The 24,496-nt window shown below is 44.0% G+C and overlaps 1 protein-coding gene across 1 annotated transcript in view; it reads left to right on the forward strand.

Annotated features, from left to right (window-relative positions):
* Positions 1–24,496, forward strand: part of LOC122795777 (1-acyl-sn-glycerol-3-phosphate acyltransferase epsilon-like) — an 800,499-nt gene that overhangs the window by 319,233 nt on the left and 456,770 nt on the right. The window contains exon 3 of the mRNA XM_044064106.1: positions 11,694–11,809. Coding sequence (XP_043920041.1) covers positions 11,694–11,809 — 116 coding nt within the window. The remainder of the gene's footprint in view (positions 1–11,693; positions 11,810–24,496) is intronic.

The following is a 24,496-nucleotide window of genomic DNA, read 5'->3' on the forward strand; positions in this document are numbered from 1 at the left end:
TTATCCACCTAAAACCTCCCTTTAGAGAAACAGGTACAACCTTGGGATTTGGCATTGGTTCTGCAAGCTTTAACAGCTCCCCCCTTTGAACCTGTGTCTTCATGTGATGTAAAATATCTCTCTTGGAAAACTTTGTTTTTGATTGCAATCACATCAGTCAGACAATTGTCAGAACTTCAGGCCTTATGCATCAAACCTTCCTCTCTTATCTTCCATAAGGATAGGGTATCACTGAGAACTAATTCTACCTTTTTACCAAAAGTGGTGTCAGAGCTATCTATCGACCAATCTGTTGAACTTCCAGTGTTCTTTCCTAACCATTCTAACAAGGGAGAGTATTGCCTACACTCCTTGGATGTTCATAGACAAATACGATTTTATCTGGACAGAACAAAATCTACCCGTAAATCAGACCAACTGTTTCTGGCTTTTTCTTGACCTAGACGGGGGTCATCCTGTATCAAAAGTTACACTGGCTTCATGGCTGAAAAATTGTATTACCTTTATCTACAACAAAAACAATCTCATCTTGCCTCCGAGTCAAAGCACATTCTACAAGGTCTATGGCAACTTCAGCAGCTTTCCATGCTAAGGCTTTCCTCAGTGATAGTTGCTCAGCTGCAACTTGAGCCAAACCTCATATCTTTATTCTTCATTACAAATTGGACTTGGCTTCCAGAGGTAGAGCTTCCTTTGGCTCCATGGTGCTCAGGAATGTCCTTCCATGAGGGCCACCCAGGGATCCAGGTAGCTAGGGACTCTGTCCCATCAGTATGGAAAGAACGACGATTAACATCATCAGATAAAGAAGTTATGTCTTACCATAACGTTACAACTGTGTTGTTGATCTTCGTTCATTCATTACTTCCCACCCTCCATCCCCCTTCCTGAGGTTCTTGGTTGGTCTGTTATGACCAGAGCTAGCCTCTTCTTTTATCTGTCAACTTGCAAACTCGATTTGAGGTAACAGAGAGCAGTGCATTCTGGGTAGGACCTTTGCTCAAGAGTTTTTGGCTGACGTGAGCTTGATATTGTCCGGCTCTGTTCTGAGGACGGAACCGATAACCCATCAGTAATGAATGAACGAAGATCAACAACACAGATGGAACGTTATGGTAAGACATAACTTCTTTTTTTATCAACATATAGTTTTGGAACAATAAGAAGAATAAAACTCTTAATGTCTGGCATTATTGGCTGACTATAATCCTTAGTGATTAACCAGAAAATCAAAAATGTTATGAAGGACATGGCAAAAATGAGGCAAAAATTTTATGAGGGACTAGACAAAAATGAGGCAAAATCAAGGATGTTCTACAAGATCAGTTATTGATTTGCTTGACAGCACTTTTGTTTTCTAAGAGTTCATATTTTCATTTACAGTATCAGTATGCACAAATGGTAGTATTTAGCAAGCAATCAAAAATGTAAGGCAAAATCAGGTACCTTCTGCAAAGTTTAGGGACAGTTGAGAGGTACACTCCTTATCTTTACCAATTCTGCAGATAATCTCTACAGCATGTCCCTGACCCAGTCCTGTGACATTGAGAGGTAAAGCCCTTACTGTCTCCAGACAGCCAGTGTTCAGCTAGCAACACTGGCAATGGAGGAATTGGGTAGAGGAGGATGGGAGTGAATGGTGATGCTGGCTTTCCCATCCTGGGGGACTGAGGCTGCACAGGCTGACTGCAGCACTGCAAGAAGTATGCCACTTTATAGGGAGGGGAGTTGCTGCACACTCCCTGGCAGTAGAGTATTGTCTATTTTCTCACCAATGCTGGACATAGTTTGGGTTGCGCCTGGGGAGGCAAAGGTAAATCCAGTAAACCCTGTAAATGAGGAAAGGAGTTTGTGGCAGCTGATGGTCAGCTGCAAAGAGATAAGGGAGAAAACTAATTGCATGACTATGTAAGGGGGAAAAAAAGATTCAAAAGGGGCCCACGTTACACTAGGTAACATTATGAACTTTTGATTAATCGTGTCTCAGAATTCATCCAAAAACTGTAATACATATTAGGCAAAAGCACTTAATGTTACTTGCATTAAATTTCCTTGCGGTGTTCTTACTTCCTTTCACATTGCAGTTATTCAGTGTCCATTGCTGCTGTCACAGTTCACAATGCTGCTGCCGCCATACTCCTATACCTTTGTGGTATGTTGACATTATCTGTTAAGTTGGAAGAGGTGTAGGAGGGATTCCAAGTAGTGCAGGATGTTTGTGGCTGGCAAGCACTTAAAGATGGCTCTTTTCAAAAAGGAATAGATGCCTCAGCAGACAGTTGGCTGGGATGCATCTGATCAGGCATATGTCCATCACCAGATGTACCTCTTACTTCAATAGAAGTTGCAGCAGCAAGAGGGAGTCATCTATCAAAAGCAAGCAATTTTTAAATACGTCTTATCAAGCTTGACTGTAAGTGATGAAACAGTGCAAATTCTGTCTCTAGTGGACTTTTTCTCTCTGGGCTTCTGCTGAAAAGGGGCACTGCTTAGTCAGACTTTCCAGTAAACGGATGTCAATAACTAAATTATAGTATGGAAGAAGCACACTTGGTGCAAGCGTGCTATTTGCTGATGGTGTTGTCTTTGCTGTATAGTTAATTAGATAGCCCACAGTCCACAGAGATATCTGTACTGTGTGTGGTTTTCTTCGCACACTGTTGTTGTTTCTTTCGGCTTTTCCCGATTAGGGGTCGCCACAGTGGAACTCCGGTCTGCTAATGATTGGCAGAAGATTTTTATGTGCTGAGTTGCCATCCCTGACGCTGACGCACAACCTTCAATGAAGGTACGCCCATTCACGCATGTCTCCACACAGAAGGCGCTCTTGCTGAGAATCGAACGGGGAACATCTTACTGTGAGGTAACGCTACCACAGCACCACCACCGCAACACTGTAATAAATAAAATAATTTCTGTTCTTCAAATGGAAACAGTAGTTTTTTTAAAATATTCTTTTACAGATGCGCACTTACAGATGCACAAACACAGTGATAACAGTACTGTAAGTGTTTCACTAAAACTGCTAGTTATTTAAAGTGTGCAGTGCTCAACACATATGCACGTATGGCTGGGACATGTGATTCTTGGCAGGGGCACTGTAGGTGCCAATCTAGACATCATACTGTAGGCACAAATAAGTTAAACATGGAAAGCCTTTGCCGGCAACTCTAAGGGCTCATTTTGCTAGAGCTATGACTATTGATGTCTTTTTCCTTAATGTCATTGTTGACGACATATATGCATTTGCAACCTGATCATATATGAACACCTTTGCAAAGCAATATAAGCTGACAGTGTTTCTAGGGACAGGTTTACTTCCAGAACTGTTATCATCCAGAGTATATTCTCGCTGTTGGTGGCTACACAAAAAGCTTAGTTAGGGACACTGTCCCAGTGGTTACCAAAGATGTCTGTCATTACCTTAATATTAGAGCTGCTAGCAGGTCCATCTTTAACATTCCCTCTGTCCCCTCTCTGATGTGTTTCTGGTCTGGAATCTGTTCTTTCTAATCTGCCTTTTTCTGTTCATTCATTGCTGAATCTGCAAGTGAAAAATAGTTGCAGTGCACTTTTTATACTGTTCACATACACAGCGACAACCACAAGGGAGATGCTACCACTGCCTTTCATTACTGCAGGATGAAAACTTTGCTTAGGTCGCATGAGTCACACCTCATCGTACTCTATATTTATTTTAAACAGTACTCCCATACACATTTGTGAAATTAGCCTTTTACTCCTTTTTTTCTGAAACCAGAGACCCTTGTAGTAATATGTGTACAGCTAATTAAACTGTTATTGTGAGTGATATGCCACTTAACAGTGGGAAACTTTGTTTAATATACTAAACCATGTTTTGTGCTCTTATAAATCAAAAATTCACTCTAATATTGTCCCCATGTCATCTCATCCACACTTTTGTACAGCAATAAGTGGTATAACCCCCTCAGCTAGGGTTATCAGCATGCCGTTTAGTGTGATGAGCGGATGTGTGGAGAGTGTGGGGCCACCATAGTCACTCTGAGAAGCAGGGTATGTAGTTTAAGATTGTAGCCCTATCCCTTTACGTGCTAATGTCATTGGAGTCTGCTCGCAATGAAGAATGGTCTGTGATGGCAACTGTACATGTGATCTAGAACAGGACTACCCAGAACTCTGACCTGGCCACCATTCTGAGAATCCAGTTTCCACCAGAGTTTCAGTAAGGGTTCTTCCCCACCTGGACATTCCCAGTCTTTTCTCCCATCCCCAAAGAGTGGGGAGCAGAAAAAGCCTTATTGCTCTTCTCTCTCTCTGGGAGCCTCGTTAGGTGTCAGAGCCACTACTCTGGTTCTGATTGCCTTGGTTAGAGTTAGGACTTTGTCCCTTTATGTTATGGAGCCTCCTGTGTTTACATGGCTTTTTGATGAAATATCAAAACCTCCAAAAATATGTCCAGTCATTAGATCATTTGCATCTGTGCTTACTTTGACTGCCATTGCTCAGATTAACAGATTCATGATGATTGAACTAGGTATTACTGGTGCAGGATTAGGTTCAGTAACTGAAAACCATGAATCCAAGTAAGACTTCACTATGATTTCAGGTAAATCCTTATTCTGAGGTGATTGCTGATTTTAGAACTTTATCTGACAGCTTTAACAGAAGTTAAGGATTCCCGTCTATCTGACCATTTGAAAAAACTGAAAATATTGAATCCAGGGCTTCTTGGTTTCAGACTCTCCCCTTCTGCTTTGGCGGTGTTGATTGCGGTGTCATCATCCTGAGCCAGAAATTGACAACATTAAGTGAAAATGTGTTGGTGGTTTAGTTGAGCATGAATCTGTGTTTAGCAAAATCAAGATATGGAAAGACTGTGAGGTGAAAGTGAACTGTTTTTTGCTAGTTTCTGTTGGTTTGAAAAATAAAATGAGACAAATGAAAATGATAGAGTAAGTACAACAGGTGGTTTTCTTGTGTTACGTCTTCAGAAGTATTGTTAGCCTGCATGAAAAATACCTCCAGTACAGAACTAGCAGGAGAAGTATGGCATGGTCAAAGCGAAAACACAAAAACTAGCATTTTTACATGGCAAAAAAAAAAATCAAAACACACACTTTGGCATTATTGCCAAAACATAATTTTGCCTCTGACATGGTCAGATCTGAAAGTAAGATTAGATATATAGTAGGGTTCAGGAGAGTGCACATGTAGAGACATGAGATACTTGTACTTTGTCTTCATTCCAGGCTGAAGGCCCAGTCCATGTGACTCACTGCAGCTCGCGAATATTTAAAGAAAGAATATTTACTCTGTATGTATCACCTTAACACTGTACAAGAAGAACTGTATAGTGTGGTATACATGGTGCGTGATAGAAGGGAGGAGTGCAGCCTGGGGTGGTTTTCCTCTGTTGTGTGGTCCTAACTAAAATGGATTAAAGTGCTTGAGGTTGTTGAAAGTGAACCTTCTTTTACAATGTCTTTTAGTTAACTACATAACTTTAACTTGTTAGTTCAGATTTTCATCAGCTTTGTCAAAGGTTATACTTATTTTTAGTAATTGTTCCATTAGTCTTGAGAAATTGTAGCTAAGTTAAAGCAACTTCTGTGGGGAAAGTTTTTGTCATACGTAAGTTATCTGAAAGTCCACTTTAATGATTAAGAAAAAAAAAATCACTGCTTCCCTCCTGAGGTGGAGTGACTTCTGAGTTTGTTGTATTAAATTGGGGGTGCAGGGAGCACAACTGCAGTAGAAAAAATATGTTGCGTGTTTTGCTGTAGAAATGTTTTCTGCTCAGTACAGTTTTAACTTTTGTACTTATGAAAAATCAGTCTAGAACCTCTTTTATACTGATATTTAAGAAATGCCTTCTTAGATGAACAAAACTCGCAGGAGTACCCTATTAACTAGTCTGGTTTCTGGATCTCAGAAAAATTGAGGTCCGTGGTATTATTATTCAACTTCAATTAGATTTTGAAGTAGTACATAACAAATAGATGTTCATCGTGTTTCACTATTGCAGTCATTACTCTTGGGTTATCCTGCTGGCAGGCTACCCTCAGTCAGCCAGAATTCCAAAGTCTAGGTCCGGCGTCGGTTGCTGTCGCCTCCTCCCTGACGTCAGTGCGCCAGGGGTACAAAAGATGCAGCTGACGCCACCTTCTCCAGTCTTTCTTGCTGCGCGGTGCCTGAAGCAAAAGCAGTTCGCAAGTGCCGGTCGGCCGACTCCTCAGATTTTCAAATCCAAATTTTAGAACCGATGTCTTCATTAAAGCTAAGTACCCCTTTGGGGAAACTTTTTTCTTGCTCCAGACCGATGTCAGAAAAAGTTAACAATTGTATTTCTTGTGGGAAGCAAATACCTCATAAAGATTTTCACTCTTACTGTATTCATTGCCTAGGCCCTGATCACAACGTTGCTAGCTGTCGGTTTTGTGCTAGATTTAACCAACGCACTATCAAGCGTCGGTTCGATTTTGCATTTCATTACTTTGGCCGAAGATTTAATTATATAATGTCGTCGGACCAGCCGACAACAGGAGTTTACAAAAAACGCAAGGAAAAGGATAGGCATCCGAGGTCCAAAACCGACGACTAAGCCTCTGCTAGGCCAGTCGCCAGTTCTCAGTGAGGTGCTTTCGCAGTCCCTGGCGCCCGCTACCTCAGAGCCACAGGCTGCTTCAGACTCCCACGGGAGCCGACTAGGCCTCTGGAAACTCAAGGTATTGGACACTCTGAAATCATTCCCCTCAGATGGGTTCAGAGCCGCTGAGCAGGCATCTGCTTCTGAGGGTGTCTTCAGACCTACACAACTATATATTAAGCCATCTTCAGCTTCAAAGACAAAGACTAAAGCAGCTATAAAGACAAAGAAACAAGTACAACATTCTCCTTCTCAGACTTCCATGCCTGAAAAACAGATGCTCAAAATGGCCGAAGACCTAATTAGTTTGATCAGGGGCTCCCATCCCCCTCCTGATAAGAGGCCTAGACAAGAGACCGAGCATGATTTTTCTGATCAGGTTTCTATTTCCTCTGATTTCTCTTCTGAACAGGATTACTCCATGCTTCCCTGTGAGGATTCTGATGCTGAAGAATCCATTCCTTTAGCCTCTCCTCCTGAGGATTATTCTTTTGGGGAAACCCTGCATACCATGAGGGAGCATTTCCACTGGGAGAGCCAAGATTATTCTGAATCTAAGAAAAGGCTCAGAGACTTTCTGCTACTTCCTCAGCACAGACCCCTTGCTGTTCCACCTGTTCTGGACATTGTAGATGTATTTTCAGAGTCCGGCCTGTCCCCTGACTCTTTACCCCCTGCACCTGTTAAGCCAGACAGATACTACAGGGTCCCGGATTCTCATAAATTCCTATATAAAAACCCCGATGCTGACCCAGAAACTACATGTCAGGGTCCCAAAGGGTTTAAAGCTTCCACTGCAAAAAACTCTGTCCCCTCTGATAGGGATTCTAGGGCTCTAGACAGATGGGGGAAAAAAGTCTACACTTCTGCTACCCTGGCTGTAAGGGCTTTAAATTGTCAGTTTCATATGCTTAAATATCAGCAATATTTAATGTCACTGCTTAAACAGAAATTGTTGACAAATACTGAATGTTCAGAGAACAAGGAATTGCAGGATTTGTTGCATGCAGCTGAACAAGTGGGAAAGCATACTTTGCAATGTGATTATGATTCACTGGAGGCCTCTTGCAGGGCCGCTGTTACAGGTTCTGTTATTAGAAGGCATGCTTGGTTAAAGGAACAGAATCTGCCTGATCATGTTAAAGCAAAATTATTAGATGCACCATTACAGCATGATACTATGTTTGGTACTAAAGCAGAAGAGGTGTTGAAAAAAACGGAGGATAAAGCAAAATCCATGCTGACAGTCAAGGATTTCTTACAGGTACAGCCACTCAGGTTTAGCAGGAACTGGCCCTCTAAAAATTGGTCCTTTCCAGTGTCACACAGAGCACAAAGAGGCAGATACAGGTGTCCCAGAGGCAGATCTCAGCCCCAAGGCTCATACAGGCCTAAAGAATGGGGTGCACCTACCTCCAAAAGTGGAGAAGACAAATCACAACCTTACAGGAAACAGTTCCAATGACTTTCCTCTACCAGATCCAAGCACTTTTCTTTTGGCAGCCCCCTTAGGGGGAAAACTAGCACTTTTTTCATCAAATTGGCAAATGGGTTACCCAAGACAAATGGGTCCTGAACATAGTGTCCCAAGGCTACAGGCTCTATTTTCACACCCTACCAAGGTCAAAAGGTATGCCAGACCTGCCACACAGTCAATGGGCAGAGGCACAAAAATTACAGCCCTCATGGACATGAGGGCCATTCAGCAAGTACCACAACAAGAGCAGGGGCAAGGATTTTACTCCAGACTTTTTCTAGTACTCAGAAAGGACAAAACCTAGAGACCAATACTGGACCTGTCTATACTAAATTTGTTTCTGGAAGTTCCAAAATTCAAGATGTTGACTCTACAGCAGCTACTGCCCATGCTGGGCAAGAAGGCTTGGCTCGTAACTTTGGACCTAAAAGAGGCATACCTGCATGTCCCTATCAGACAATCTTGCTGAAGATACCTCCGATTCATAGCTGGCTCAATGCATTACCAATTCTCTGCACTGCCCTTTGGCTTATCTACTGCGCCCAGGGTCTTCACAAAATGCCTGGCACCAGTAATTGCGTTTTGCAGACAAAAAGGAATTCAAATATATCCCTACTTGGACGACTGCCTAATTCAAGCAGAGAACAAAGACATTCTTCTGAAGCATCTGGCGTTTGTAAAAAGATTACTAATTGGCCTAGGGTACACAGTAAATGAAAAGAAATCAAAACTAGTGCCCTTTCAAGAGATAATATTCCTGGGTGCAAGCTTAAATACAACTGCCCAGATGGCTTATCTCACGCCAGACAAACAAAAGCAACTGACTACTTACTTCAAGAAATTAGCAACAAAAACCCACTTATCTACAAGGAAACTCCTGCAGGCCTTGGGTTTCATGGCATCTTGCATTCTACTAATTCCATATGCCAGATTGCATATGAGGAAACTACAGTGGTATCTAAAAAGTGTTTGGACTCAGCATTGCCACAGCCTGGAGACAGTAATTGCACTCATTCCCTGCCTGCAACAGGAGTTTTGATGGTGGGCAGAAGCCTGTCACCACAACAAGGGTCTGACATTCAGTTTACCCACAGCCAGACAGACACTGACAACAGATGCATCAGATTACACCTGGGGGGCCCGTATGGCAGGAAAATGTATTCAGGGCACATGGCCTGCAAACCAGATGCATCTTCACATCAATCAAAAAGAGATGCTAGCTGTTCAAAATGCCCTGACAGCTTTCAAGGGCCTGCTTCATCCAGGACAGTTACTGATAAAGACAGACAACACTACGGTCATGTGGTACATAAACAAGCAGGGAGGTACACATTCCTACCCCCTCTGCAGACAAGCAGTGACCTTATGGGACAGAGCATTGGCTTTTCAAGTTCACCTGCAAGCACAATTCCAGCCAGGAAAAACATACTCTGGCAGACGAACTAAGCAGAAACCTCATGGATCCCCACGAATGGAAACTGGATCCACAAGTCTTCAGCATGATAATAAGGAAATGGGGATGCCCAGACATAGATCTATTTGCCTCCCCTCACAACTGCCAATTGCAGAGATTTTGCACAAGGATTTATCACAAGCAAGCATGGAAAGTGGACACCCTATCCTTCAGCTGGAAAAATCTAACGGTATATGCTTTTCCCCCACTGCCTCTCCTTCCCAAGATACTCCTAAAGGTCAGACAAGAGAAGCCAAAAATTATACTGATTGCACCAGGCTGGCCATGCCAGCACTGGTACCTAATCCTAAAGAGCTTGTCTCAAGGTCCAGCATGGATATTGCCTCAAACTTCTCACTTGCGGACCCAACAAACCAATCAGATCCTGCACAGCCAACTCAGGACCTTAAGTCTGGCAGCATGGCGGATAATGTAGCCATTCAGAACACTCCTCTTTCAAAAGCTGGTATGGATGTTATCTTGGAGGCCAGGAGGCCCAGTACCAGAAAATCTTATACAGAAAAATGGAAGAGATTCTGTGCTTGGAACAAGGCATTGACATGTGTATCAAATATCCCTCAGATTTTACAATACCTAACTGAGATGCTGAGCAAAGGCCTTTCCTTCTCATCAATTAAGATTCATGCCTCTGCCATTTTAGCCCATTACAATACGGAACCACCTATCTTTTCTCATCCTTTAATAAGGCAGTACCTCAGAGGGGCCAAAAACATTAGGCCTCCAAGGAGAGCACCAATTCCGGCCTGGGACCTCAATTATGTTTTGGAAAAACTCACACTGCCTCCTTTCGAGCCAGCATCAACAGCAGATATAAAATTTTTATCCTGGAAAACAGCTCTGCTCCTAGCAATAACCTCTGCAATGCGAGTCTCGGAGTTACAAGCACTCATGGCTGTGGAACCTTTCATCATTTTTCATCCAGACATGGTTTCTCTGAGGACAAACCCTACATTTATGCCTAAGGTGGTGTCCAGTATGGCCCTTAACCAAACCATTCACTTACCTACCTTTTATCCTAATCCACAGAACAAGGGTGAGAAAATTCTACATTCTTTGGACATACACAGGCAGTTATGCTTCTACTTGGACAGAACTAAAGCTTTCAGAAAGACTGAGCAACTTTTAGTGTCATATGCTGCAGGATCACAAGGAAAGGCTATCTCAAAACAGACTATTTCTAAATGGATAGGCCATTGCATCCGTTTCTGCTATTTTCAGCATGGCAAATCAGTGCCTAAGGGCATTAGGCCTCATTCCACCAGAGCAGCAGCCATTTCAGCAGCCTTCCTCAGAGGAGTACCAACCAAAGATATCTTAGAGTATGCAACTTGGAGTTCAGTGCACACCTTCACAAAGCACTACCACTTACCTCTTTACTCTAAGTCCAGAGCAGGCTTTGCCACTGCAGTTCTGCAGGGCCTCATAGCCTCTCCTAATCCTATTTAGCCCAGGCACCCTTCCTCAGCTTTGGGATTCAACCCAAGAGTAATGACTGCAACAGTGAAACACGATGAACATAATACAGTTGTGTACCTACCATACATGTAGATGTTCGAGTGTATTCACTGTTGCAGTCCAGGTTACCCACCCACCCCCTCCCCCTTTTTTTTGCTGGGACTTATCTGCACTTCTCTATCCTATACAACCTATTTGGTGTATTTGCTTGTAGATGAAGGAAATGTTATTTTTGTGCATGCATTTTTACTGGCGTATTTTTCAGCCTACCAATTTGGGGGCACCTGATATCTGGGGCAGGAAAGGCTGGAGAAGGTGGCGTCGGCTGCATCTTTTGTACCCCTGGCGCACTGACGTCAGGGAGGAGGCGAAAGCAACCGACGTCTGACCTAGACTTTGGAATTCTGGCCGACTGAGGGTAGCCTGCCAGCAGGATAACCCAAGAGTAATGACTGCAACAGTGAATACACTCCAACATCTACATTTATGGTAGGTACACAACTGTACTTTCTTCACTACTGCAAACATAGCTTGTTAAGTTTGTGCCTTATTTAGCTGTCAGAAAGCGAACTATTGGTGGCTTTATGTATTTGTGTGAATAAGCATTTTTTCGGTCTTTTTAAAATGCATCTTTTCTGAAACATTTTGTTTTTCAACAGTTGATTGGATTATTGCAGACATGCTTGCAATCAGGCAGAGTGCTCTTGGACATGTGCGTTACGTTTTGAAAGATGGCCTGAAATGGCTTCCTCTTTACGGATGGTATTTTTCCCAGGTATGTTGTAATTTATTACTCTATGGGAAATGTAGTAAGCAAGTCCATTGGTTTGTTGAGTAGATGGTCTCTGTATTGCACCATACTGCTAGCTAAGTTTGGAAATGAATAAGAACTACTCTGAGACTGTTCTAAAAAAGCTACGTTTGAAAAGCTTGTCTGCTTTCCCTGCTGTCTCTCTTCCATCTGACCTGTACTACAGTGGGGAAGGTAACCTTAGAGACACTAAATTGGAGATTGCTGTCATGTAATGTCGTGGCATATAAACATTTTGTATCCCGTTTTCTCATCGTCTACAGCAGCCATGAACTGTGTACAAGAAACATGCCTCCAGCACTCTGCAGAAAATTAGCAAACCTGCTGGATGGACCATGTATGCAAGTGTTTAATCTAGTGCACGAGAGATGTCATTGTTATTGTCTTTACAGCATTAGGTGGGTTATACAGAATTCTCCCAACAACAGTCAACAAGCAGTAATTAGCTATAACTCCTGAGCTATGATTAACTGCAGACTTAAGGTAAGTGGACTGTTTACAGCAGTGATCTTTTTTTTTTTTTTTTATAAGAATCTTCCAGCCACTTGGAGATTGGCTGCATCTGACCAGGGTACAGTTCAAGGTAATGGTTTTGTTTTTATTGGATGTTTGTGATGCAGTTACTTTAGTTACATTGAAGGGGGGCAAGGATATTTTACTTATTTGTTTTAATGTAGTTATACTGACTGACGAGATAGTTTTCCACAGAAGGAGCTTTTAACTTTGACAGCCTGTAGTAATCAGAACTTGGCTGTGTCATCCTCTAGTATATTGTGTAATTGTGTTGAACAAAAGATGAAGCTATTATTTTTTACTTGTGTATCAATGATAGTGTGTTTTGCAGGAAGAACTTCAACTTTTTTTCATACTCTAAAATAGTTTATTTTTTGCACTCTCTTATCCCTTGTGTCTTCAGCACCCCTCCTTTCCAGCACCATTTTGGCATGTTTATTCCTCTCTCCCTCCCTCCTGAGGCAAAGGCAGCATATTCATTCCCAGCAAGGACAAGAGTGCAGCTTGCCTATTCGATCTCTGACTGAGGCAACAGCTTATCAGATCATTTATTTCCTGGTTAGATGTGAGAGTCAGGCACTAGCAAGTGGTCATTCAGTGCGAGATGAATCCTCAGCCTGATCCCTCTGCATGGAAGCCTGGAAACTGCATATAAGTGCAGCTGTCCTAAAGAAACTCCCGAAGGGCAAAACTTTCAGTCCGTAAACCACCCACTGGATTATGCAGCACATTCTTCCCATTACACTTGTAACTGTGCTATGGCATTCCCCACTTGATTGTTAGAAGTCAGCACCTCCAGAAGGACTAACCACCAAAAGTATTCTGTCTTGAGGATGAGACCCCAGGGAAGTAGACCCCTAACTCTCATTCATATCAGTACATTATCATACTGCTGCTGAGGGAGTATTTTTGCCTATTTACTCCCACCCCCAGCACATTCTCAGTAACACCCTAAATGAGGTGCAGTTGATGTCCGCATTGAACCTTCTCTCACTTCCACAGCCTCCCCTGACTTCCAGTTCACCCTCAGGTAGTGCAATAAGCTTGTTTCCTCCGTGTCCACACAAATGTGTGGTCACACCCATCCTCCTTGCTTGCACTATCAACTGAGCAGATCTTCAGACTCTGGTCACCTTAGCTGTAGTTGTGGCTTTATCCTTAGGCCAGTGGCACAGGCGGAGTATTTTGATGTCTGAGGTTGAGGTGGTGGTGTCTATATCATGCCTAATTTGAGAAAAAGATGGTAGGAAGCGACAAAGGTTATAGCCTGAGCTTGATAACTTGATCTAAATTAGGGGTGTCCAGCAGCTGGCCCTAGGGCACAGTCCAGCCCACCGAAGTACTTGTTTGGCCCTTGATATGTCCTGCACCTGTTTTGAATGGACAGGTACATGTTGAACATTGTAATATGCCCCCCTAAACCTTGCCAAGTATGGTAAGTGACCCCTGAACTGTATGGCACAAGAGTGACCCCTGAGCCAAAAAGGTTGGACAGCCCTGATCTAAATGGTTTACTTTCAGAAGAAGGTATAGAAAACACTCAAAAATGTACTAACCATCTCAGTAGATGTTCTTCATAAAATCAGTTTTATAGAATGCTTTAGAAATTCAATTTATCTACTAGGATACTGGTATGCATGACCAGTCCACAAAGCTGTGACCACTTCCTATGACACATCACATGTCAGCTGTTAGCATGGGCTAACATAATAATGGTATAAAATAGATGACTGTTCTTCTTTTTTCATTGTTTTTTGTGAGAAACTTGCTTTGTCAGTCAGGAAAAAAGGAAAGTGGAATTGTAGGAATTAGATTTTAAAACTGTTCCAACTTTTTAGACTGGTAAGCCCTTTCTCATCCTCCTCGTCAACTCCCTTAAAAAGAGAGAGATTAATGTTCTGTGGAGGAAGACTTTTCTGACTCTAACCAAGGGGGTCTTGACTATGCATCTCAGAATCCTTTCCCTTTTGGGTTTGAATTGGATGCAGATAATGCCTGTACTAGGCTAATGGCCCATGGGCCTTAACAAGCCTAGCCCATAGAAGTGCCCTGGCATTGTGCCGCCCGTCGTTAGTTCCCAGTGCCTCCATCAAGTAGAGCCACTGAAGTGATCCCTGGGGTGAACTTTCTATTTCCCATCCACTCCTCAAGATTTCTCTTGAAGAGGGCTAGTGAGGTGCTCTGCTTGACATGTATGGGAAGTCTATTCCAGAGCATGGGCAGTCTCTGGGTTATCAACCTGTCCCTCCAGCATGTTCTGTTGATTGTGGTAATGAGGTTGAGGTCTCTGGAGTGTGTGGTGCGGAGGGATTGAGATTTCTTTAGATGTAGCATTTCTAACAGAGCTGGGTCAGACATGGCTTTGTAAGTCAAGCAGAGATCGCCTCTTAGTAGACGATATGAGACTGAGAATAGCTGGAGTTTTTTTGAGTCTGTCCATGTAGAACATGTGCTTAAGGCCTAGGATCCTCTTCATGAGGTACTTTTGTGGCCTCTCCAGCTGTTGCAGGTGTCTAGTGAGGTACACGCCAAATAGGGCATTATACTCAATGATTGGCCTATTGAGGGAAGAGTAGAGAGAAATGGTGACCTCTTTCTTCCTTGATGTAAAACCCTTGATAATGAGATGTGCCACATAGATAGACTTTCAGACCACAGTGGCAATGTGGTGGTCTAAGGAGAGGTTGCTGTCAACCTGTGTCTCCAGATCTCTTATAACGACTTCACTGTTCAGTGGGCTCCCATCGATGTGGTAATTAGTGGGAACTGAGTTTTTCCCAAAGGAGATGATGACGCATTTTTTGTCATTAAGCTTAAGGCCATGGTTTCGACACCAGTCATTGGTCTCAGTGAGGCCTTTCTGTAGGATGTCTGCATCACTTCTGGAGTTAATAATGGATCCCAGCTTGCAGTCGTCTGCGAATTTGGTCAGCCAGAGTCCATCCGTGTTGGCCTGGACTTTTGAGAAGTAGATGCCAAACAGGAGAGGACCCAGGACCGATCCCTGTGGGACTCCGCTCATGACTGATCGGCAGTCTGACTTGGAGTCCACTACTTTCACACTGTGTGTTCTATATGTGAGCCAGTTTGCATCCCACCTAACGATATAGGGGTTGATGCCTAGTTTGGTGAGTTTATCGATAATTCCTGAATGAGGAATGGTATCAAAGGCCTTGGCCAGAGCGAGGTAGGCTGTATGAACTGCCTTGCCTTCATCCACCGCTCTGGTGATTGACTGAAGGAAGTCAACCAGGTTGAGCAGGCATGATCTACCTTTCACAAAACCAGATTGCGTGGGATGTAGAGTTTGGAGATTCCCTATATCCTTGTTAATTAGGTCAATGATGATGTGCTCCAGAGCCTTACATGTCAGACTCGTCAGGGTAATGGGGCGATAATTTCCAGGGTCAGTAGTTGCTCCTCCTTTATGGAGAGGGATGACTGTAGCAGTGCACCATTCATTAGGGACAAAGCCTGAAGTGAGGCTGAGAGTGAACAGAGCAAACAGCTATGGTGCCAGTTCACTTTGTAATTCATGTAGAACACAGCCAGGGATATTCTTTGGTCCCATAGAGGCTGTATTCTTGGCCTTAGTGCAGCTTTAACCTGTGCTGCAGTAATGCTGGGTGCCTGACGTTCTTCCGGTATTGTGATTGGTCCTTTAGGGGGGAAGAGAGGGATAAAGTTGGCACTGAATCTGTGGGCCAGTATGTTGGCATTATGTTCATACTCTCCTAACAAAGAGCTTTTTTTTTTTGGGGGGGGGATACCATTGCATAGCTGAAAGATTTATTTTAATTGTCGAAACAAAAATGTCTCTGATCTCCAGAAGAGATATTTTGAACTGTTAAATATTGATGCTCCCCAACTAGTAGCTGCTGTTCCTGTTTTGGAAGAGGAAGATTCTTCTCTGGCTGCCTTATCCTTCAGGTCTCAGCCTCCAGCCCCCCCCCCCCAAAAGCCAGATAGAATTTATAGAGATCTTGATGCTCATAAGTATCTCTGTACATTAAAAAAAAGCATCGCTGAACCAGCTGTCATCTTCTTGATTCATACAAAGTATCCAGGATTACTGTTTTTTCCAATTCTATTCTTAATGATAAAGACAGTAAAGCTTTAGATAGATATGGTAAAAAAAAAAAGATTTATACCTCTGCCACCTTATCCCATGGAGCTGTCAGTTGTCAAACCCACATGATATAAAAGGTCTATAGCAAACCGCTTGCTACAACTTGTACCACACTTGAAGCATTGAAGCAAGTGTTTCAGTCCTGAAAGGGAATTAATTTCCATACCGGCATTCAGAAATGTTGGTACAGAAATAAATGCAAATACTGCACTACTGCAAATACACCCCCTAACACATTGCGCTCAGGGCAGCTGTCCTCTTCATCCCCCCCAGCTATGGATGTTCATCATGTTTCACTGTTGCAGTCATTACATTAGGGTAATCTGCTGGCAAGTTGCCCTCAGTCAGCCTGATTAACAAAGTCTTGGGTCCTGCGTCGGTTGCTGTCCCTTCTTCCATGACGTCAGGTCTCAGGGGTATAAAACATGCAGCCGACGCCATTACATCAGTCTTTCTTGCCGCAAGGTGCTCGAAGCAGAAGCAGTTCGCAAGTGCCGGTCGTCAGACTCTTGAAATTTTCGTTTTCAAGTTTCAGAACCAAAGTCTTCAACTAAAAGCCAAGTACCCCGTTGGGGAAACTTTTTCTTGCTCCTTACCGATGTCAGTAAAATTTAATTGTATTACTTGTGGGAAGCAAATACCTCATGAGGATTTTCATTTGCACTGTATTCCTTGCCTAGGTCCTGACCACGATGTACCTTGCTGTCGGTTTTGTGCTTTATTTAATCAACGCGCTATCCGTTGTCAGTACATTTTTGCTTCAAAATGTTTCAGTTCTCTGTTTAATTATCCAGAAATTATGTCTCTTAGCCATCTGACTACCGGAATACCGAAAAAATGCAAAGAAAAAGACAGAGACAGGCCATTGAGGTCCAAAACTGCCGATGACACTTCTCCTAAGCCAGTCGCCAGTTTGCCGGTACTCAGTGAGGCACTTTTGCAGCCCCTGATACCCGCAACTTCTGATTCGCAGGCCTCTACTGAGACCCATTCGGAGTCCAGTATGCCGCGAAATATTTCGCATATGGAACCCGTGGATGTCTCTACCTTGGATGGGTCCAGAGCCGCTGAGCAGGCACCAGCTTCTGAGGGTGTATTCAGGCCTACCAACTCCATCTTCAGTGCTAAGGCCTAAATCTCGATCTGTGTCTGAAAAAATGATGCCCAGGCCACATGTTCAGGCCCCTCTGCCTAAAAAACAAATTATCAAAATGGCTGAAGATTTAATTACTCTAATCAGGGGTAGTCACCCCCCCCCCCCAAAAGGTCTAGGATTGAGTTTGACAATGAATCTTCTGAACAGGACTCTGTTTCTTCTGATTTTTCTAATGATCTGGACTTGAACATACCTACTTATGAGGACTGATGCAGAGGAATCCATTCCCTCAGCTTCTCCGCCTGAGGATTTCTCTTTTGGGGAAACTTTACATACCTTAAAGGAGCATTTCCACTGGGAAAGTCAGGATTTTTTTGAATCCAAAAAGGGGCTTAGGGATTTCCTTCTTCCAAAGCATTGGCCTTTGGCTATACCTCCGGTACTAGATGTTGTTGATGTCAGAAGCCAACATGGCCCCCGATTCCTTGCCTCCAGCTCCTAGCAAACCTGACAGGTACTACAGGGTTCCTGAGTCCCACAAATTCCTTTTCAAATCCTGTTGCGGACCCTGAAACCATTTCTCAGGGGTCCAAGGGCATTAAGGCTTCTACTGCAAAAAATCCTACCCCTTCTGATAGAGACTCCAGGGCGCTGGATAGATGGGGTAAAAAGGTTTATACTTCTGCAACCTTAGCAATCAGGGCTTTAAACGGTCAATTTCATATACTAAAATATCAACAGCATATCATGGGGCTGCTTAAACAGAAAATGATGTTGATTTCTGACTGTGTGGAGAATAAAGATTTGCAGGATTTATTGCATTCAGCTGAACAAGTTGGCAAGCATACTTTGCAATGTGGTTTTGATTCTTTAGAGGCCTCTTGTAGGGCTGCTGTTACTGGCTCTGTGCTTAGAAGGCATGCTTGGCTTGAGGAGCACTCTCTGCTTGATCATGTTAAAGCAAAACTTTTGGATGCTCCTTTACAGCCGGACCGCCTGTTTGGCAATAAGGCTGAAGAAGTCCTAAAAAAGATGGAAGATAAAGCTAAATCTATGCAAACTGTGAAAGATTTCTTACAAGTGCAACCTCTTAGATTTAGTAGGCATTGGCCTACTAAGAACTGGTCCTTTCCAGCTTCCTCCAGAGCCACTGTGGCCAAGCCCAGACATTCCAAAAGCACCAGGTTTCAGTCCCAAGGGACTTTCAGAAATAAGCAATGGGGTGCTTCCACATCCAAATCTGGAAACAACAAGGCTCCACCTTATGGTAAACAGTCTCAATGACTTCCCTTTGAAATTACCAAGCACTTACCTCTTAGCTGCCCCTGTGGGGGGAAAACTGGCTGTTCATTCAAGAAACTGGCAACTTATAACCCAGGACAAATCGGTTTTAAATATAGTGTCCCAGGGATACAGATTTCATTTCCACACTCTGCCAACTCCAAACGGCTGCCCCCAAATCAGTGGGCAGAGGCACAGAAACAAGTACTTTCCCTCCTAAACATGGGGGCTGTTCAGCTAGTACCAGAAGAGGAAAAGGGACAAGGTTTCTATTCCAGACTTTTCCTGGTACCCAGAAAAGACCAATCATGGCATGCAATTCTGGACCTGTTGACTCTAAACACCTTTCTGGACATTCCAAAATTCAAGATGCTGACTCTTCACCAGTTACTTCCTATGCTAGGCAAGGATGCCTGGTTGGCAACTCTCGACTTAAAAGAGGCTTGCCTGCATATCCCAATCAGGGAATCTTGCAGAAGATTCCTACATTTCAAAGCAGGCTGCATGCATTATCAGTTCTCTGCACTGCCCTTTGGCTTATCTACTGCGCCCAGGGTATTCACAAAGTGCCTGGCACCAGTAATTGCATTTTACAGGCAAAAAAATATTCAAATATATCCATACCTGAACGATTGTCTAATTCAGGCAGAAAACCAGGCCATTCTTCTAAAACATCTGGTGTTTGTAAAATGAATTCTAACCTGTCTAGGGTACACCGTAAACAAAAAGAAATCTCAACTGGTACCCACTCAAAAGATTACATTCCTGGGTGCAAGCTTGAATACAACTGCCCAGGTGGCTTTCCTTACGCCAGAAAGCAAATTTTATTTGGTGACTTACTTCAAACAGGTGGCCACAAAAACCCTGCTATCTGCAAGGCAAATACTGCAAGCCTTGGGGTTCATGGCCTCCTGCATTCTTCTAATTCCATACGCAAGACTGCATAAGAGGAAACTTCAGTGGTACTTAAAAAGTTTATGGAGTCAACATTGTCACAGGCTGGAAACAATGATTCCTATCATTCCTTGCCTGCGCCTAGAGTTCCTATGGTGGGCAGAGGCCTGCCACCAAAACAAGGGACTGCCATTCACACCACCCCCTGCCGCCCAAACGCTAACTACAGATGTATCAGACTATGCATGGGGGGCTCATCTGGCAGGGAAGTGTATTCAGGGCAAATGGAGCCCAAATCAAATGCACCTTCATATCAATCAAAAAGAAATGCTAGCTGTACAGAATGCACTAACAGCCTTCAAGGGCTACCTTCATCCAGGACATTTACTGATAAAGACTGACAACACCACGGTTATGTGGGTCAGACCTCTCAACCAATCGGGGACAGATTTGAACAGAATAAGGGAAAAGTCAAGAAAAAATCAGGGACAGTCAGGGACACTTTTAAAATATTAGTGCTATTAAGATGAAACATTGAGAGAATCAGAGTATATGAATTGCTACACCTTTTCTGAAGTAAAAGAAGTGTATAACTCAATTATTATGCGGTAGCGTTGTTGCCTCACAGCAAGAGGTTCTCCTGTTCAATTCTCGGTTGGAATGCGGGGAGTGCCTTCTGTGTGGAGTCTGCATGTCCTCCCCGCAGTTGGGTGGGCATTCGAAAGACATGCGTAAATGGGCGTGCCTCCGTTGAAGGTTGAACGTCGAGCTGGCACCTCTGCGTTCGTGAAAATCTACTGCCGATCATTAGCGGACCGGAGTTCCGCTGTGGCGACCCCTAACCGGGAAAAGCCGAAAGACAACATTCATTAAGTGTAATTCACCACCTTTCTGCCCAAAGTCAGTAGTTTTAGGAGGGATTCAGAGGGACAGAGCAAAAATTTTAGTCAGAATCAGAGACGTCCCTGAAAACTAGGGGTAGTTGAGAGGTATGTGTGGTACATAAACAAGCAGGGGGGTACACATTCCTACCCCCTATGCAGACTAGCCATGGCATTGTGGAACATGGCCTTGCACTACCAAGTACAACTACAAGCTCAATTCCTGCCAGGAAAGCAGTATGCCCTGGCAGACGAACTAAGCAGAAATCTCATGGACCCTCACGAATGGAAACTGGAACCACGGATTTTCAACATGTTGACACGCAAATGGGGGAGCCCAGACATAGATCTCTTTGTCTCACCCCAGAACTACCAGTTGGCCAAATTTTGCACAAGAACTCATCACAAAAAAGCATGGAAAGTGGATGCTCTGTCCTTCAGCTGGAAGAACCTATCAGTCTATGCCTTGCCACCTCTGCCTTTGCTCTCCAAAGTTCTTCTAAAAGTCAAACAGGACAAACCAAAAATGATTTTGATTGCTCCAGACTGGCCTCGCCAACACTGGTACCCACTCCTGCGCAGTGTGTCACGCATTTATCCATGGCAACTGCCTCAGACACCTTCCTTACTGTCTCAGCAGGAGAACCAAATTCTGCACCCTCAACTCCCGACTTTGAATCTTGCAGCTTGGCTAATCATTTAAATTCCCCCTTAGCATCCCTCAGCAAACCTGTGATGGATGTCTTTTTGGAGGTGAGAAGATCTAGTACTAGAAAATCTTATGGTGACAAATGGAAAAGATTCTGTGCCTGGAATCAATCTCAAGGGTTGAGCACAGCAGTGCCCAATTTACCTCAAATTTTGCAATACTTAACTGAGATGCTTCACAAGGGCCTGTCTTTCTTCCATAAAAATCCATGCTTCAGCCATTTCAGCTCATTACAACACAGACCCCCTCCTTCTCTCATGCTCTCTTAAAGCAGTATCTCATAGGGGCCAAAAACTTGAGACCACCCAGGAGAGATCCAACCCCTGCCTGGGACCTTAACTTTGTATTGGAGAAACTCATTCTACCTCCTTTCGAGCCAGCTGCAACTGCCGACTTAGAATTTCTTTCCTGGAAAACAACCTTCCTTTTTGCAATTACTTCAGCTAGAAGGATATCTGAATTACAGGCTCGTATGGCAGTGGAGTCTTTCATCATCTTTCATGCGGACAGGGTGTCACTCAGGACCAATCCATCATTCATGCCCAAGGTGGTATCCAGTGTGGTTCTTAATCAGTCCATTCATTTGCCAACTTTCTTTCCCAATCCACAGAACAAAGGAGAGTGGATTCTGCATTCATTGGACGTACACAGACCACTTAGATTCTACTTGGACAGGACTAAATCTCAAAGAAAATCTGAACAACTGCTGGTAGCATTTGCTGCAGGGGCAGAGGGGAAGGCTATTTCAAAGCAAACTATTTCTAAATGGATAAGCCATTATATTCATTTCTGTTATAAGTACCATGGAAAACCTATCCCCCATGGGGATCAGATCTCTTTCCATCAGGGCTGCATCTACTTAAGCAGCCTTTCTCAGAGGTGTTCCTACCGGGGATATTCTAGAAGCTGCTACCTGGAGATGTTCATCGTGTTATACTGCTGCAGTCATCACACTTGGGTTATCCTGTCGTCAGGCGGTCCCGCAGTCGGCCGAATCCCAAAGCCTTGGTCCGGCATCGGTTGTCGTCGCTTCTTCCCTGACGTCAGTGCGACAAGGGGTATAAAAGAGGCAGCCGACGCCATTTTCTTCAGTCTTTCTTGCCCCGCGGTGCCCAAAGCAGAAGCAGATGTCCTTCATGGATGCATCTGCAGTCATAACAAGTGGGTTGTCCTGTCGTCAGGCAGCCCTTCAGTCGGCCGGATTCCAAAGTCCGGGTCCGGCTTCGGCTGATGTCGCACTCCACCCGACGTCATCTCTGTTGGTCTTCGGGTATAAAGGCATCAGCCGACGCCATTTTCCTCAGTCTTTCTTGCGCGTGGCCAAGCAGAAGCTGTTCGCAAGTGCCGGTCGGTCGGATCCAGAGATTACTTCTACCGAATACTACTTCGAAGACTTCTAAAGCTAAGTACCCCGTTGGGGACTCTTTCTTGCCTCAGCCGATGTCAGAAAAAGTTAACAATTGTTTAAACTGTGGGAAACAAATACCTCATAAAGATTTCCACTCTTACTGTCTGCCTTGTTTAGGCCCAGCCCACGACGTAGCAGCCTGTTCGGCCTGTGCTTCTTTCAACCGACGAACGCTTAGGCGTCTGTCGGAGTTTGCAGAACAGTTTTTCGGTTCTGTTTTTGCGTACATTATGCCGTCGGATCCTCCGACTACCCAATCTAGCAAAAAACGCAAAGATAAAGACTGACACTCGCGGTCCGCGGTTTCGGCCGAAACCATGGTCAAGCAAACCGCGAGTGTCTCGGTTTCAGCCGAAACCGAGAAAACTGAACAAAGTACAGCTGAACCTATTCCTACAACTGAGGCCCCTGCTACAACTCTTGCAACGACCTCAGAAATTTTACCCACTACGGTGGTTGACTTATCAGACACCATCCCCTTGGATGTTTCTACCCCAGCACGTGGTGCTGCTAGGCCTCCAGCAGCCATGTCCATTAAGGCCTTCGCCAGGGCTAAAGCAGCCAAGACTACTAAAACAGTGCCTGTTAAACCACCCACATCCAGGCCCTCTTCTAGTTCTCAAATGCTTACTTTGGCAGAAGATTTAATTTCTTTAATTAGAGGATCTCAATCTCACCCAGACAGGGCCTCTCAGCCCCAGAGAAGAGACCTAGGGCAGAGCCCCGAGCCAGTGTCCTCTGATGATTCTGCTGATGAATCAGACATAACTGACCAGCCAGAGGCTCCCTTCTCCAATTTTGAAGATTCTGATGCTGAAGAATCCATCCCAGCTGCTTCCCCACCAGAAGAATTCTCCTTTGGGGAAACCTTGCATGCCATGCGAGAACAGTTCCAATGGCAGCAACAGGATTTTTCAGACTCCAGAAAAAGACTTAGGGCTTTTCTGCATCTCCCACAGCACAGGCCCTTAGCTATACCCCCTGTTCTCTCTGTGGTGGATGATGCTTTCAATGATGTTTGCTCCGCTCCAGATTCTTTACCCCCAGCCCCTGCCAAACCGGACAGATTTTACAGGGTGCCAGATGCTCATCACCACCTTTACAAGGCTCCACTTGCAGACCCAGAAACTATATCCCAGGGCCCCAAGGCAGTAGCCGCGACCATAGCTAAAAACCCTATTCCTTCTGAAAGGGAAGCAAGGCCATTAGACAGATGGGGTAAAAAGGTCTCACTTCAGCTACTCTCTCAGCTAGAGCTTTAAACTGTCAGTTTCACATGATACAATACCAAGAGTTTATGCTGGATCAGTTAACTAAAAAACTAACCACTGATGAATCTCTTGATAAGAAATATGTATTAGAGATGGTAAATAACATACAACAGGTTAGCAACCATTCCTTAAAATGTGGCTATGATGCACTGGAGGCTTCATTTAGATCAGCCATGACAGGCACAGTGATAAGAAGGCATGCATGGCTAAAGGAACAAGCTTTACCGGATCATGTTAAAGCTACCGGATCATGTTAAAGCTAAGTTGCTAGATGCTCCTATGGACAAGACAAGTTTGTTTGGTACATCTGCCCAGCAGGTTATGAAGAAAATGGAAGAAAAGGCAAAATCAGTTCAAACTGTTAAAGATTTCTTGCAGGTTCAACCCCCAAGGTTTAGCAGGAACTGGCCTGCCAAAAATTGGTCCTTTCCTGACTCCACAAAATTTCAAAGGGGCAGGAATAGACGTT

The sequence above is a fragment of the Protopterus annectens genome, chromosome 2.part2, assembly GCF_019279795.1.
Source record: "Protopterus annectens isolate FY-2018-M chromosome 2.part2, PAN1.0, whole genome shotgun sequence".
Classification (NCBI taxonomy): Eukaryota; Metazoa; Chordata; order Ceratodontiformes; family Protopteridae; genus Protopterus; species Protopterus annectens.